At 48.9% G+C, this 13968-nt stretch overlaps 3 protein-coding genes across 3 annotated transcripts; 1 reads left to right on the top strand and 2 right to left on the bottom strand.

Moving 5' to 3' along the window:
• Positions 1–1857: 1857 nt before the first annotated feature.
• ASPZODRAFT_22694 (hypothetical protein) lies at positions 1858–2796 on the bottom strand. Its single transcript, XM_022727901.1, has 6 exons — positions 2714–2796; positions 2638–2648; positions 2421–2568; positions 2309–2356; positions 2106–2153; positions 1858–2043 (listed from the first exon to the last, which is right to left on the bottom strand). Exons 1-6 carry the CDS (start codon positions 2729–2731, stop codon positions 1996–1998), a joined length of 321 nt encoding a protein of 106 aa, XP_022584503.1. The 5' UTR covers positions 2732–2796; the 3' UTR covers positions 1858–1995.
• Positions 2797–3011: 215 nt separating this feature from the next.
• Positions 3012–4336, bottom strand: ASPZODRAFT_22693 (hypothetical protein). The gene is made up of 8 exons (XM_022727900.1): positions 4264–4336; positions 4129–4211; positions 3947–4064; positions 3773–3874; positions 3612–3723; positions 3479–3557; positions 3308–3408; positions 3012–3242 (listed from the first exon to the last, which is right to left on the bottom strand). The coding sequence occupies exons 1-8, from the start codon at positions 4330–4332 to the stop codon at positions 3103–3105; spliced, it is 804 nt and encodes a 267-aa protein (XP_022584502.1). The 5' UTR covers positions 4333–4336; the 3' UTR covers positions 3012–3102.
• Positions 4337–4955: 619 nt separating this feature from the next.
• Positions 4956–13532, top strand: ASPZODRAFT_109969 (hypothetical protein). Its single transcript, XM_022720987.1, has 8 exons — positions 4956–5123; positions 5193–5279; positions 5331–5388; positions 5457–5790; positions 5883–6408; positions 6485–7097; positions 7160–11835; positions 11911–13532. The coding sequence occupies exons 1-8, from the start codon at positions 4977–4979 to the stop codon at positions 13093–13095; spliced, it is 7626 nt and encodes a 2541-aa protein (XP_022584501.1). The 5' UTR covers positions 4956–4976; the 3' UTR covers positions 13096–13532.
• The last annotated feature ends 436 nt before the right edge of the window (positions 13533–13968 follow it).

Raw genomic sequence — 13968 nt, 5'->3', positions numbered from 1 at the left:
CAACCATTTACTCGATATCATCAATATTGAGGCCTCCCTCCTAAGAAGCCTCCACGAGTTGTTTAATAATTTGGAGTCTGGTTTCCGAGTCTTGCATTCTCCTTGATACAAGAGCTTCTAGATTATGAATTGTAGCAACCCAAGATCGCCTCCAATAAGCCCTTGCTTGGCCGATGTTCACCTTCCGTAGACCTTCTAGGAAGGCTTCTTAGCATATGTAGGGCACCACCCATGTCCAGATGAGATCGTCCACATCGCCGGCAGCTCGAAGGAGAGTGAATGAAGAGGAAAGCCCGGTCTGTTGATCTCAGAACCACTAAATGGAGATGGAGCCTTTCTATTCTTAGCAGAATTCCTTGATACTCCTCTGTGCGTCTCTCTCTCTCAAAAACGATACTCACCCCTCGGTAGTCTGTAATCTTTTGAATCTCTCTTCAAGCTGGTTCTAAAGATGGAAACAAGTAAGTAGTCCTTCGTGTGGTTGAAGAGGCGTGATGAAATGAGACATGGGAGAGGGAGAGAAGAGAAGGTTTGGCGTGTCTTCTTGATGGAGGTGAAGACGGTTTTGTCCCTGACAACTTCTGCCTAAATTCTAGACTCGTTTACCTTTCAACTATGAAAGTTATTATATTTCAGATAGAGCAGTGATGGTTACTTTCGTATTACAGTGTAAGTAATCACCAGTGAATGAAATAAAGTCCCATGCTAATCATACCCTCGACAGCCCACCCTCTACACTTCAACCTGTACACCTCAGTCTCTACAGCTTCCCTAACTTCCAATGCAATTCCAGTCTCGATCAGGTCAGGGCAAGGACTATGGCATAAAACTAGGGCTCAAATACCTTCTGCTCCTGGAGAACTCCATCTCGCAGTTGTTTTGCCCCTCCATCGACAAGCGGAAGCAGAGGGAGGCACCTTGTCTACCGGATCACACATGTGTCTGCTCAGATCATCAAGCAGCTTCGACATATTGACCCGATTCCAACCATACCTCGCTCGTTTGAATCCCATCACCGATCGATCCGATCCCTGGAATGAGTGATGTAGTTGGACAATCGGAAATCGATATAATAGGAAGAATTTCTCCTACATTCCTATCCAGACCTGTGGGACTTTGACTACTGATTTTTTTTTTTAAAACACACGGGGCGGCAAGCTTCCGAAGCTGTCTAGGTATGCTGGTATCCAGGAATTGGGACCTCGACTGGTACTATCCATCATTTCTCCATGCGCTTTTCTTCACGGATTCCTTCAAGGAAAAGGTACCCACTACGAACCTTGTCAAGACCCTACAGGCCGTGGTTGGTCGTCGAGAGGTTCCGGTTACACAAATGATAACTCTGTTGTTAAATGACATTCTCAAACCAGTGTCATGCGTTTGGACGAGGTCAGCATTGAGCAAATCAGGGATACTCCACCTGAGACCGACTCGATACCTAGGAATGAATGACAGAGACATCGTAGGAGTATCATCATAGCCTGTCCTGTTTGAAAAGGTGAACATGGCTTGTCGAAAATCAACATGGATCCAGGCTTATGAAGGGACTAGAGATTGATGCAGTAGAAAGGACTTTAATGGATAATAATTGCAACTTAATACATCAACTTACGAGATGGACTTCTACCACTCATCATAAAGAGTGCTATGAACACCTGAATTGCTACATATCAAAGTTACAATTGCAATCACAAAGAACCAGGCTAGCGAAGCTGCACTTGACAGCAACGTTGACCCGGCAGATGCCATGTACATTTTTTTTTAAATTTGTTTTGATTTTCATTTTGATTTTTTGTGCCCTTGGCCGGTCTGATACAAATCCATCACCAACAGATCGAGCACGTCTGTTTCAACGTGATGATGGACCCGTCTGTATTACAGGTCTCTCTGTGGTTTCATCTTTCCCTCATAATCGTATCCGTATCCGATATGTATCACGGTGGTGAGACATCAGACGGCGTTCAGCAAATCCCAACAACCCAGTTTTTATCAAATCTAAGCCTCACGGCTGAGGATGTCGGAGTCACCGGCGTCAAGGATGGCCTGAATCGTTAGTATTGTCTTCCTCTTTTTTTTCTTCTTCTTCGATTTCAAGAATTGCTTACCATGACGCTGCAGCGGTAGAGCTTACCGCAAGCGGTACCGAGCTCAATCTATATTGAAAGATAAGTTAACGACGTGCTCTCCAGCTTCTTCTCCGCAGAGGGAGGAGGAGCTTTCTCCGAGCGGATCCACTCTCCGAAGTCACGGTTCACGGGACGCGACCTCTTCTCTGAGCAATGGAGCGGCGCGGGGGTAGGCGACTTACGTTGTTGCCGCTGAAGTGGTGGACGGGGGTCTTGGCAAGCATGGCCATCTGGGAAACGTTAGAATATTGCGCCCAAGAGAATTTTTCTTTTCAAAGGGTTAAGGGTTCGTACGTATTCAAGCTCAGACTTGCGGAGGGGAGGGCAGTTGGCAGCGATGAGGACGAGCTTGGCCTTGCCGGAGCGGATGGTCTTCAGGGTGGTCTTGGTACCCATGGTGACCTTACCCGACTTCATGACGAGCGCCAGACGGGAGGCGAGGCTGGAGACGAGATGTTAGTATTTTTTTTTCCCGTACTGTCGAGCTTCGAGGGAACTTGGGTGTGCGTACGTATCACCGGTCTAGAAGAGCAGGATTAGCAAAAGAAAAAGGTTCACATCAGAGAAATAGACTCAAGTCCTCTCACCTTCTTAGCCTTGGCCATTTTTACTGATTTTATTGAGCTGGGCGCTGAACTGGATTGCTGGGCGTAAAGGGTCGAGGTTGCTGATTCCAGGTGCGAAGAAGATGAAGCGAAAAACCCACACAAAATTGGACTTGGCTCTAGGACTGATGGGGAATAGCGTGGGTTATTTTTTGTGTGCGGAGCGGGGTCACGTGGCATTAGCGAGGTTCGTCATCTGAGGTAAAGTGTGCCTGAGGCGACAATATATGCCTCACTACACTGAGTAGAAGTAGATGAATGATCTCAGTCTTTATCTTTTCTACTGATATTGTTTTATTCATATCTGAGTGCAAGCTAACTATAAAGCAGTTTTATGCGGATTCATAATCTGTGAGTCTCTTATTGATCTTTTACTCAGGTAAAAGGCACATACCACGCTTTCCAGCAAGATAATTCAACCTTGTCGGAACTTTGCCGAGAGACATTCCGTCTCTGATGAATTCAATTGGATTGCGGTGTTCGATATGGCCGATACTGCCCACAGATTTGTCTATGCAAGGGGGATATATCATTATCATCTGTATGAATCGAATCGAGCCTGCCTGTCACACTCACAATATCCCGTCAGCCTGAGAATGTCGTCTGGAAGTTCACAGGCAATTTCGGCAGGGGTCGAAAGGACCTCTTCCTGGTTGCGACGGAGGTAATCTCGTTGACTGGGAGGATTAGAGTCATGAATCACTGTGTCAAGAAAGGGTCTGGAGAGAACAGATAAAAATCACGTACCCAAAAACTGCGAACAGTGCACGAATAGCCTCAGGATCTTCACTTGTACATTTATTCTCACCCCCAGCATGGTAAGTTGCTAGAAGGTAGTACTAGATCCTGGTAAACGTTTTCTTCTTCTCCAATTACTCACTTCCAAGAGTAAAAAGCGCCGAACCAGGCTCCATTTCGGCAATTGCGCATTCTTCAAGCTTAGGAACACGGTCCACAGGCCACTTGTGACTTCCGGGAATAACCAGAGTTGCCTAGATGTGTATCAGATGCATACCGTACATAATTTTGAGGCAGTCTTACCCCGTTCTTGTAAGTACACTTGGATCCAGCAATCAGACACCCAACCATAGGGGTGTCAAGAGGATCTTCCAGGTTGGGTCCAGCTTGCCAGGGAATTCCATCCTGCTCGGTGTAAACCAGCAATGTAAGTAGCAGTTCTGAAAGGAAAAGGCTGTATATGGATTTGAATCGTACCCTGTGCAAAGGCTGCCGCTCAGCTCCGGGGACGAGGCGAAGCATTGCAGAAGTTGACAACGTGTAGCCGCTGAGATTTTCCACAAGTTTCTCTCCCACGTAGAATTTGAAAGGCTTTCTAGGCCAGAAAAAGGAGATTTGAGTATCTCACACCGGCTCAACCAAAGAGGAGGACAACTTACTGGAGAAAATGCTCCATGATTTTCTGCCAAACAGGGAGACGCATGATCTGGACAATTTGGTTTGGCATTTTGCCAAGGAGGCCCTACATACGGATTAACATAGGATCGATATAGAAATAGAAGCAGACTTTGTACATAAACGCGCTCGGATTTCGCAGGGAAAAAGCCCTCGAGTACAGCGTTAAAGACTTTCGGCTTATACATATCTCTAGACCACACCTCGAATTAGTACTTTTTATTGTCATGATTCATGTTCGTTATAGGAACACTGATGATATACTTGCTGATATCCATGCATTCCTTCACCAGCTCAAGGGAAAGGAAGTTGGATACAATGACCGCGCCATCTTGAGCAAGAACCTCACAGATATCCCCGATTGGCTGGGAAGCATCAATAGTACAAATTGTGGGCACCATTTCTTCAAGCAGTATCAAAAATAGTTGAGAAATTGAGTTGAACTTTAAATTTGCGATCTCTCCCTTGATGCTATTTATGACTTTCGTAGATCACAGATGAGAGATATGATGAAGTCATATGAATTCTAGGTTTCTGATCATCATTCCACCTCCTTGCTCGCCTTACTGGCGGTTAAGTATCCTGAAGAACAATTGAGCCTGTGTAACGCTTCATGAGGTTTGACGAAGAATGTCTATTGATACATTCCGTTTTATCAGGAGAAACAGGGCATTTAGGTCTAATCTGATCAAATGCTTACCTGGGTAGCTATATAAGACGTATAGTATCACAGATCTGAAGTCACTTAACACAATATATCGGTTTTTTTTTGACTCCTTTTGAAACCAAAATGGCTCCAGCATCGATTCTTCAGCCGATTGCCATAATCGGCATGGGTTGCCGACTCTCTGGCGACGCGAGAACCCCAGAGGCCTTGTGGCAAGCCTGCGCCGAGGCTGTCAACACCAGTTCAACCGTCCCAGAAGATCGCTTCAACTCGAAGGGATTCTTCCACCCTGACGCCGATCATATAGGCACTGTACTGTCACAGTGTCCATCCTTATTGACGCTCTTCCTCTTCCTTTGAAACTGACAATGGCGGGTCTAGATGAATACACACTCCGGTCACTTCATGAAAGATGACGTTTTCGTCTTTGATGCGGCATTTTTCAACCTTACAGCCGAAGCAGCCAGTGTATGTTTGATAGTAGACATCGAAAGGAAGCCTTCTAACCTGGGTTTCTAGGCAATGGACCCTCAATTGCGGATGCAACTGGAATGTGTCTATGAGACCTTTGAGAGTGGTAAGCAAAGTCTCTCCCAGGAGAAAAGAAAACGAAACCCAGACTGTACACTGAACTAAACCTGTCAGCTGGAATGACAATCGCAGAAATGGCTGGCAGCTTGACTTCTGTCTATTCTGGATACTCTTTCAAAGACTACCAGGAGAGACTGCTCAGGGAGTCCACCAACCTTCCCCGCTCCTTCCTCACCGGGACCGGAGGCGCCATGCTGTCGAACCGCGTCTCTCACTTCTTCGACCTGCGAGCCCCCAGCGTGAACTTGGATACAGGCTGTTCAACCAGCCTGGTGGCCTTGCACTTGGCTTGTCAGAGCTTGCGGGCCGGTGAATCGAAAATGTCCATTGTTGGGGGCTCAAACCTGTTGCTCAACCCGCAGACTTTCATTGCTCTTTCGAACCTCGGGCAAGTTCCCCCCCTTTTTTTTTCTCTTCTTCTTTCCCGGTAGTAGCACTTTTCTCTTGCGAGAGATAGTCTAATTTGGACGATAAGAACAGACTCCTCAGCAACGAAGGAAAGTGTTTCTCCTTTGATCATCGAGCCTCCGGATATGGTCGTGGCGATGGGGTGTGTAGCATTCTGCTTAAGCCTCTCGCTGATGCCTTGCGTGACGGTGATCCAATCCGGGCGGTTATTCGTGAAACTGGAGTCAACCAGGATGGAAGAACATCAACGATTACGACGCCATCCCAGCGAGCTCAGGAACTTCTCATCCGCGACTGTTATGTCCGCGCTGGGCTGGATCCCAAAGATACCACCTACGTCGAAGCTCACGGGACGGGGACTATTGCGGGCGACGGCACTGAACTGAACGCGATTGGAACGGTCTTTGGAGAGAATCGCTCGCCAGAAGAGCCGATGTGCATTGGATCCATCAAGGCCAATTTCGGTCATTTGGAAAGTGCTAGTGGTCTCGCGTCAATCATCAAGGTTGCTATGATGCTCGAGCATGGCCTCATTCCTCCTGCCGCCAATTTCGAATCTCCCAACCCTTCCATTGACTTTCAGGGTCTCAAACTCAAAGTATGATCGGGGAAAGCCACCAGTGACGTTAGTTTGAATCTTGTATTCATTTGTCTGACTTACGTGTTCTTTTCAGGTTCCCACTCAACTGGAGAAATGGCCAACACATAAATTACGAAGAGCATCGATCAGCAACTTTGGATACGGAGGAACCAACGGCCATGTCATTATGGAGAGTGCAGCCTACTACCGAAGAGCAGCTTCTCTTGAGCCGGGAGCCTTTGAAATAGATTACCACGCCGCGTTCAATGTTGCTGCCGAGCAGCCCATTGATCGGTACAGTCCCTGCTACAGCAACAGGCATTACATCTTTGTGCTCAGCGCCAAGGATGAGAAAGGCCTACGTAGGATGGTACAGAACTTCCAGGACTACCTTATGGGCCGAGGAGCGGAGAGAAGGCTATCCGAGTTGTCTTATACCCTCGCCCTTCGACGCTCTGATTTCCAATGGAAATTTGCAGTCTCTGGTCAGACTTTGGGAGGCGTCAGAGATGCCCTTTCAGACCCTCAACGGATATCTCTGGCCCCGGCTGGTCAGGGCCCACGGCTTGGCTTTGTCTTTACTGGACAAGGTGCTCAGTGGTTCGCCATGGGCCGGCAGTTGATGACTGCCTATCCACAATTCATGGAATCGATGCAGGAAGCACATGAGGTGCTCCAGAACTTGGGAGCTGCCTGGAGACTATTAGGTAGGGTTAAATCCATTGCTAGACTCAACACGAGATTTATATTGACGAAAACCACCAAACAGACGAATTTACAAAGGACGAGAAAACAACACGAGTCAACGAGCCGGGTCTCAGCTTCCCCCTCTGTGTTGTACTTCAGATATGCCTTGTCCGTTTGTTGTCTCAGTGGGGAATTCGACCGACTGCTGTTACAGGCCATTCGAGTGGAGAAATCGCCGCAGCCTATGCCTCTGGAGCGTTGAGTTTCAGGGAGGCTGTGGTGACTGCTTTTTACCGAGGCTATCTCTGCGATGAATTGATCAAAGGTTCATCCGTGAGTACTTCCATGCTGGCTCTCGGAAAGGGACGGGAGGAAGCTCTTGAATACACCCAGCGCATCTCCTCCGGCACCATCGTTGTCGCCTGTGTAAATAGCCCTTCGAGCGTGACCTTGTCTGGAGACATCGAAGCACTTGATGAAGTGGAAAAGCTGGCAACTGGAGGGAATGTTTTTGCCCGTCGCCTGAAAGTTGGAGCTGCTTATCATTCACCACATATGCAGCCTATTGCCGAAAAATACGAGTCCTATCTTAATCAGCATTTGGAAAACAATGGAGATTTTGGCAATATTCTCTTTTCCTCATCCGTCACCGGAGGCCTGCTCAACTCAGCCCAACAGTTGAATCCCACTTACTGGACAAAAAACATGCTGCAGCCGGTATTATTCCAGGAATCTTTGTGCAAGATGATCCTTGGAGGAGGAGAAGATAAATCGCAGCCGAAAGTTGACGTGATCATTGAAATCGGCCCGCATGGAGCGTTGGCAGGACCCATCCGTGAAACCATGCGACTTCCAGAATTGAAGAACCACAAGATCCCTTACGCTTCCTGCCTCTCTCGCGGCAAGGATGCCGTCCAGACCATGCAGGATCTTGCATGTCTGCTGAAGATGAGGGGCTGCGAGGTGAACTTGCAGGCTATCAATTTCCCCCTGGGACTGGAGGGTTTGAAACCTATCACTGATCTACCTCATTATCCTTGGAACCATTCAATGAGATATTCGATCGAGTCTCATGCAGAACGAGATGAACGGATGCGTAATCATGGACAACATGAGTTTCTCGGTACACGGATTCCCGGACTCAATCCTGCCGAGCCAACATGGCACCGACGACTTCGAGTTTCCGATATACCGTGGGTCCAAGACCATACGATTCAATCCCAAATCGTCTTTCCCGGATCTGGATTTGTGTGTATGGCTATTGAGGCGTTTGAACAGACTTATTCCGGAAATTTCGAGGCCATTGGCGGGTTTCAACTCAGCGACATAGAGCTTCTGAATGCCCTTGTGATACCAAACACTCCTGATGGAATCGAGGTCCACTTTTCCCTGCGTGAACTCGAAGAAGACGGCCTGAGCCCGGTGTTGCGACGCAGATTCCGCATCCATACGGTGACCTCCAAGGGTGTTTTCCTTGAGCATTGCCGAGGATTCATCTCAGCCGTCCCTGAAAAGACAAAGAGAATCCAGCAACCATCTCTTCTCGCTCGCGAGCAATCGGCTTGTCGACGGCTGGAGAATATTGAGGCAGGGGATTGGTATGATCTGCTGGACGGCCATGCTCCTACATTTGGACCTGCCTTCCGCAATGTTCAGTCCATCAAGGCTGCTGACAGTATGTCCCTCGCTGCCTGTTCGGTGCCAGAGACCGGCCCTATTCTACCAAGCCAAGATAAACCCGGCCTTCGAATCCATGCGACTATTCTTGATACCATCTTTCATTCCAGCTACTCCGCGGTTCCACGGACGGTGATGAAGCAGAGGGGCCTCACACTCCCGTTCTTTGTCAAAAGTGTGTACATCTCGTCCACGGCCCGAGCGAATCCGGGATGGCAATTCATCGTTTCCGCATCCGAGACCTCGGAGAATCGAGAGGGCTATAATCTACAGCTGGACGTTACCGATGCTAGCTTATTTTGGTCTGGCTCCCTGATCCAGGTGACTGGAATGCTCTGCCGATCAGTGGAGCGAAATCGAAAAATTGATGGCACTGGGGATGGAAAGCATTGTTTGAGGACAGATTGGGCTCCTCATCTTTCTCTCTTCTCGCACGAGGATCTCCATAGCCTTCTCATGATGGAAGAAAGTGATCCCCGCGAACAAGAGGCGCTGCATGATCTGGATCAAGCGGTCATCTGTTTGGCGAAGAAGACTTTGAATTCCTTGACCAAGCAAGACGAAGGCCAGCTGGGATGGCATGGAAAAAAGCTGGTAGACTGGATGAAACATATTGTTTCGGCCACCCATTCCAGTGAAGGAGTAGAAGGGAGGGAGGGAGAGGAAGAGTTATATCAGAGAGTCGTGTCGCAGAGCGTGAATGGGAAAATTGTGCTTCAAATAGGAAAGAATCTCCTTTCGATTTTACGAAAGCAGACCGAGCCACTTGATTTAATGAGGAGAGACGGTCTCCTGGATCAATACTATTTGAATGCCCTGAAGATGCCTCAATCATTGTCCCAGGTTGAAAAGCTCGTCGCTCTCTTTGCACATGGGACCTCTCGTGCCAAAATCCTTGAAATCGGCGCAGGGACTGGATCCTGCACAGCCGCTATACTCCGTGGCCTTGGGGCCAAGGATCCGAACAGACCCGCGCCCAGACTCGGACATCTGGACTTCACTGATATTTCCTCGGGTTTCTTCGAGAGAGCTCGGGAAAAGTTCGGGTTCTTGGACGGGAGAATCAACTACGCCAAGCTGGACATCGAAGAAGACCCAGCGAGCCAGTCCTTTGAGAATGGTACCTATGACCTGGTAGTCGCATGTTCAGTCCTTCACGCTACCAGAAACCTGTACCGAACCATGCAAAATGTTCGGAAGCTGTTGAAACCTGGTGGCAAACTAATCATGGTGGAAAGTACCCGCGATGAAATGGACGTTCAATTGGTGTTTGGGACTCTCCCCGGATGGTGGCTGAGTGAGGAGCCCGAGCGAAGTCTCTCACCTATTGCGAGCGTGGAATCATGGAAGGCGATTATGCGACGAGCGGGCTTTGAGAAAGAGATTTTCGAAATTGGAGATTGTGAAAATCGAGACCATTATCTGCTGAGCGTGATGATGGCCACCGCATCTTCCGAGCAACCCCAGCCTAGAAGCCCTGAGCAGATCGCGATCGTGATCCCTCCTGCACCAGCTCTCCCGGACACATGGCTCGAGACACTCTCCCGGTCGATACACACCGCAACTGGCAGTTCTTGCACCATACACTCTGCGAATGAGGAGGGAGTAACTGCCCAAGCAGTCCTGTACCTTGGAGATCTTCCATCCACAACTCTCGGAAACCTGAGCGCGGGTAATTTTGAACTCTGTAAGTCTCGGGTTCAGGCTGCGCGATATATCCTCTGGGTCACAAAAGGGGGGGCTATCAACTGTGAGTTCCCTGAATCCGCATTGGCAGTAGGATTGCTGCGAACATTGCGAGCAGAGAACCCCGGCAAACATTTTCTTAGTCTGGATTTGGATCCGGCGTCGGAGCTAGGAGGGCTCAGCGATATCAATGGCATTGTGGAGGTGCTGAAATCAACACTGTTCCGGGCTGCTAAAGCTGAGGATGATCTGGACTATGAATTTGCCGAACGACAAGGGCGCATTCTTGTTCCCCGCCTTTGCGAGGATCGTGCGCTGAACCAGGCCATCAAGGCCCAGCTTAGTGACGGGAATCCGCAGATTGTGAAGCAGGATTTCAACTTCCCCAAGACATCATATGTCAGACTGCAAGCAACCCACCCCGGAGATCTCAATAGCCTGACCTTTGTGGAAGAACCTGTCGCCAGTCCCGCATTGCCAGATCATATGGTGGAAATCGAGCCCAGAGCATTTGGTCTCAATTTCCGGGATGTCATGGTGGCGATGGGACAAATGAAGGAAGAGTATATGGGCTTCGAATGTGCCGGATACGTGTCACAGGTGGGTTTGAAAGCTCAACGGCAGTTCCGTGTGGGAGACCGCGTGTGCGCGTTTCTACCAACTGGACATTGGGCAAACAAGGTGCATGTCTCTTCAGCATTAGTCGCGTCGATTCCCGAGACCATGGAATTTGAGTATGCGGCCTCAATTCCAGTTATCTACCTGACTGCCTATCACTCCTTGGTCAAAGTTGCACGACTGAAGCAAGAAGAAAGTGTTCTTATCCATGCAGCAGCCGGTGGTGTTGGGCAGGCAGCCATCAATCTCGCGCAACATATCGGTGCTGAGATTTACGCCAGTGTCGGCTCGGAGGCAAAGGGGAAATTCCTACAAGATACCTACAAGATTCCAGCCGATCACATTCTATCCAGCCGAGACACTTCTTTTGAGGAGAGTATCATGGCCATGACAAACGGCAGAGGTGTGGATGTGATCCTCAACTCCTTATCTGGTCCACTTCTGCAGGCGAGCTGGAATTGCATTGCTCCTCTGGGCAGGTTTGTTGAGATCGGAAAGGTAGACATTCAACGAAACCGACACCTGGCAATGGCCAATTTTGAACGCTCGGTATCTTTCAGTGCGGTGGACCTTTTGCCTCTGGCCAAGAACGATGAAAGAGGGGTTTCCAAGATGCTGGAGAACGTCATTGCCATGCACAGGGATGGCGTTTTGAAACCCAGGATCCCGATCAACACCTCTTCGATTTCCGACATCCGGCAGGCATTCCGGACCATGCAGGCAGGAAAGCATGTTGGCAAAATCGTGATCACAGCCAAGCGTGATGACTTGGTACAAGTAAGTTGCTGCAGCAATAACTAGCACCCTGAGGGAGGGTTTGAGTTTTGACGTTGACCGTTTTGTAAAATCTAGGTTCTTCCCCGACCCAATCGGACCCTGTTCTCCCCCGATAGTTCCTACCTTATTGTTGGTGGACTGGGCGGGATTGGAGCATCGGTTGCCAAATGGATGGCTCACCACGGTGCTAGGTACATCATCTTAGCGTCCAGAAACGCGGAAGGAAAAGAGCATCGGGATTTCTTTTCGCATCTTCACCACCGGCTTCGGTCTCAGGGAACAACCCTGGTGGCTAAGAATCTGGACATTACCGATCCGAATGGCTTGCGTCTCCTGGTCCAGCATATGGAGGAACAGCAGGGGCTCCCAATTCGAGGGGTGATCCATGGGGGGATGGTTCTGAGGGACGCCTTGTTTGAGAAAATGAGTCACAGCCAGTGGCAAGAAGTCCTTGAGCCAAAGCTCATCGGTACCTTGAACCTGCACGATCAATTCCAGAGGCCCGACCTTGAGTTCTTCATCACTCTCTCTTCCACAACCGGCGCTCTGGGCAATATCTCGCAGGCTGCGTACACTGCAGGGAATACGTTTCAGGATGCGCTTGCTACGCATCGTGTCCGCCAGGGTCTTCCTGCCACTGCGATAGATCTAGGCATTGTGAAGTCCGTTGGTGCTGTCGCGGATCGGAGAGAACTCACCAGACATTTGGAACGACTTGGGTTTGGGGTGCATGAAGAAGAAGACGTCTTGCACCTCATCGAGGCGGCTATCCAGAGCTCCCGATCTAGAAACACGAGAGCATCCTCCGGCCAGATCTTGACCGGTATTGCTCCATTTAGCCAGCACGGGGAAGCGCCCTGGAGACGAGATGCGCGCTTTGGTGACCTTTTTCTACACGAAAGCCGGGGAGTCACCGAAGATCCTGTCCTGGGCGGCTCCCAACAGGGAAGCAGGAAAGCCCTGCCACTCAAAGAGATCCTGCTCAATGTGAAAGACGAATCCACAGCAGTCCAATCAATTGTCGACAGTTTCGTGAGCAAACTAGCCACGATGTTCATGATCCCGGAGCCAGAGGTCAATATCCACATGCCGTTGATGGACATGGGGGTTGATTCCCTCGTGGCGACAGAGTTACGGAATTGGATCACGCAGACTCTGAGAGCAGATCTCAGCATCTTCGACCTCAAGACAAGCCGGTCGCTCTCCGAACTGGCGAAGACCGTCGTGTCTCGCGCTTGGTCTGATGCGCCACGGCTGTGATCTAGGGGACTGCAGCCCAACTGGATAACTGGATAGCTGAAGTTGCCACTGATCAGCGGATCAAATCAGATAAAAAGGATGTAACTAGCCACACCAACACATCACCACATTCCATGAAGGCATAATCTAGGATTCAGGATCCCTGGTAGATACGAAGAGAACTCCGCTGCTGCTGCTAATCTCTCATCTGAAACTACACGTACCCAATGATGACTATGACAGCGAGCTGACGCGGCAGGCAAATATCCGACTCCTGTTCAACTTCAGCTGGATCAACCCCAGCTAGTAATTGAGTACTGTGTTGTTATTAGCCTGTCAGAGTCCATGTTCAGCTTGAGGATACGAGAACCAGGTTGTTGGGTCAGCCCAAGTAGGTGGATCTGTATACATAAGGTAGTATATAACTAGTACATTGGCTACACCGTGGATCTATTGACAGGGGTAATTAAGGTAGGGATTCAATGTAAGGGACCAGTCAGCATGCATACTACTGAATACTAGGCAGAGACATAAAAATCTGCGACGTGCATAAAGCTATTATTAATTAATAATGTTAGTAGTGTACTATGTAACTAATTACTATGTAGTATGCAGGGTAGTATCCTGATGCCTAAGGCCTCGTACTAAGACAGCCGAACACCCGAACTTGAACTCCAGCTGAGAGTGTAAATAACAGTGATTAATTAAGATTAAATAAAATAAATAATTTCTAACGGTTAATAGGAGATAATAATTCTTGATTTGAATCTGCTACATCGTATTGCCGATAGACGGAGGGAAGCGATTGATAGACGGTGACCGGAGTATGTTCGGCGATAGTGAACCTCGTTGTTGACTTCCTTGTAGGGACTACTATGTAACTAACTAGTAAGT

Source organism: Penicilliopsis zonata (assembly GCF_001890105.1).
Source record: "Penicilliopsis zonata CBS 506.65 unplaced genomic scaffold ASPZOscaffold_2, whole genome shotgun sequence".
Classification (NCBI taxonomy): domain Eukaryota; kingdom Fungi; phylum Ascomycota; class Eurotiomycetes; order Eurotiales; family Aspergillaceae; genus Penicilliopsis; species Penicilliopsis zonata.
This window is presented reverse-complemented; position numbering and strand designations above follow the sequence as displayed.

What these genes read in the sequence shown, in the direction of transcription:
- ASPZODRAFT_22694 (XM_022727901.1), bottom strand. An exon ending in ACCACTTCAGCGGCAACAAC is followed by an intron (nt 2,154 to 2,308) that starts GTAAGTCGCCTA and finishes CTTTCAATATAG; the next exon opens with ATTGAGCTCGGTACCGCTTG. An exon ending in TCTACCGCTGCAGCGTCATG is followed by an intron (nt 2,044 to 2,105) that starts GTAAGCAATTCT and finishes CTAACGATTCAG; the next exon opens with GCCATCCTTGACGCCGGTGA.
- ASPZODRAFT_22693 (XM_022727900.1), bottom strand. Translation starts at nt 4,332, where the DNA reads ATGTATAAGCCGAAAGTCTTTAACGCTGTACTCGAGGGCTTTTTCCCT. An exon ending in CGAAATCCGAGCGCGTTTAT is followed by an intron (nt 4,212 to 4,263) that starts GTACAAAGTCTG and finishes ATCCGTATGTAG; the next exon opens with GGCCTCCTTGGCAAAATGCC. An exon ending in GGCGCTTTTTACTCTTGGAA is followed by an intron (nt 3,558 to 3,611) that starts GTGAGTAATTGG and finishes ACTACCTTCTAG; the next exon opens with CAACTTACCATGCTGGGGGT.
- ASPZODRAFT_109969 (XM_022720987.1), top strand. Translation starts at nt 4,977, where the DNA reads ATGGGTTGCCGACTCTCTGGCGACGCGAGAACCCCAGAGGCCTTGTGG. An exon ending in TTACAGCCGAAGCAGCCAGT is followed by an intron (nt 5,280 to 5,330) that starts GTATGTTTGATA and finishes CTGGGTTTCTAG; the next exon opens with GCAATGGACCCTCAATTGCG. An exon ending in AGCTGCCTGGAGACTATTAG is followed by an intron (nt 7,098 to 7,159) that starts GTAGGGTTAAAT and finishes ACCACCAAACAG; the next exon opens with ACGAATTTACAAAGGACGAG.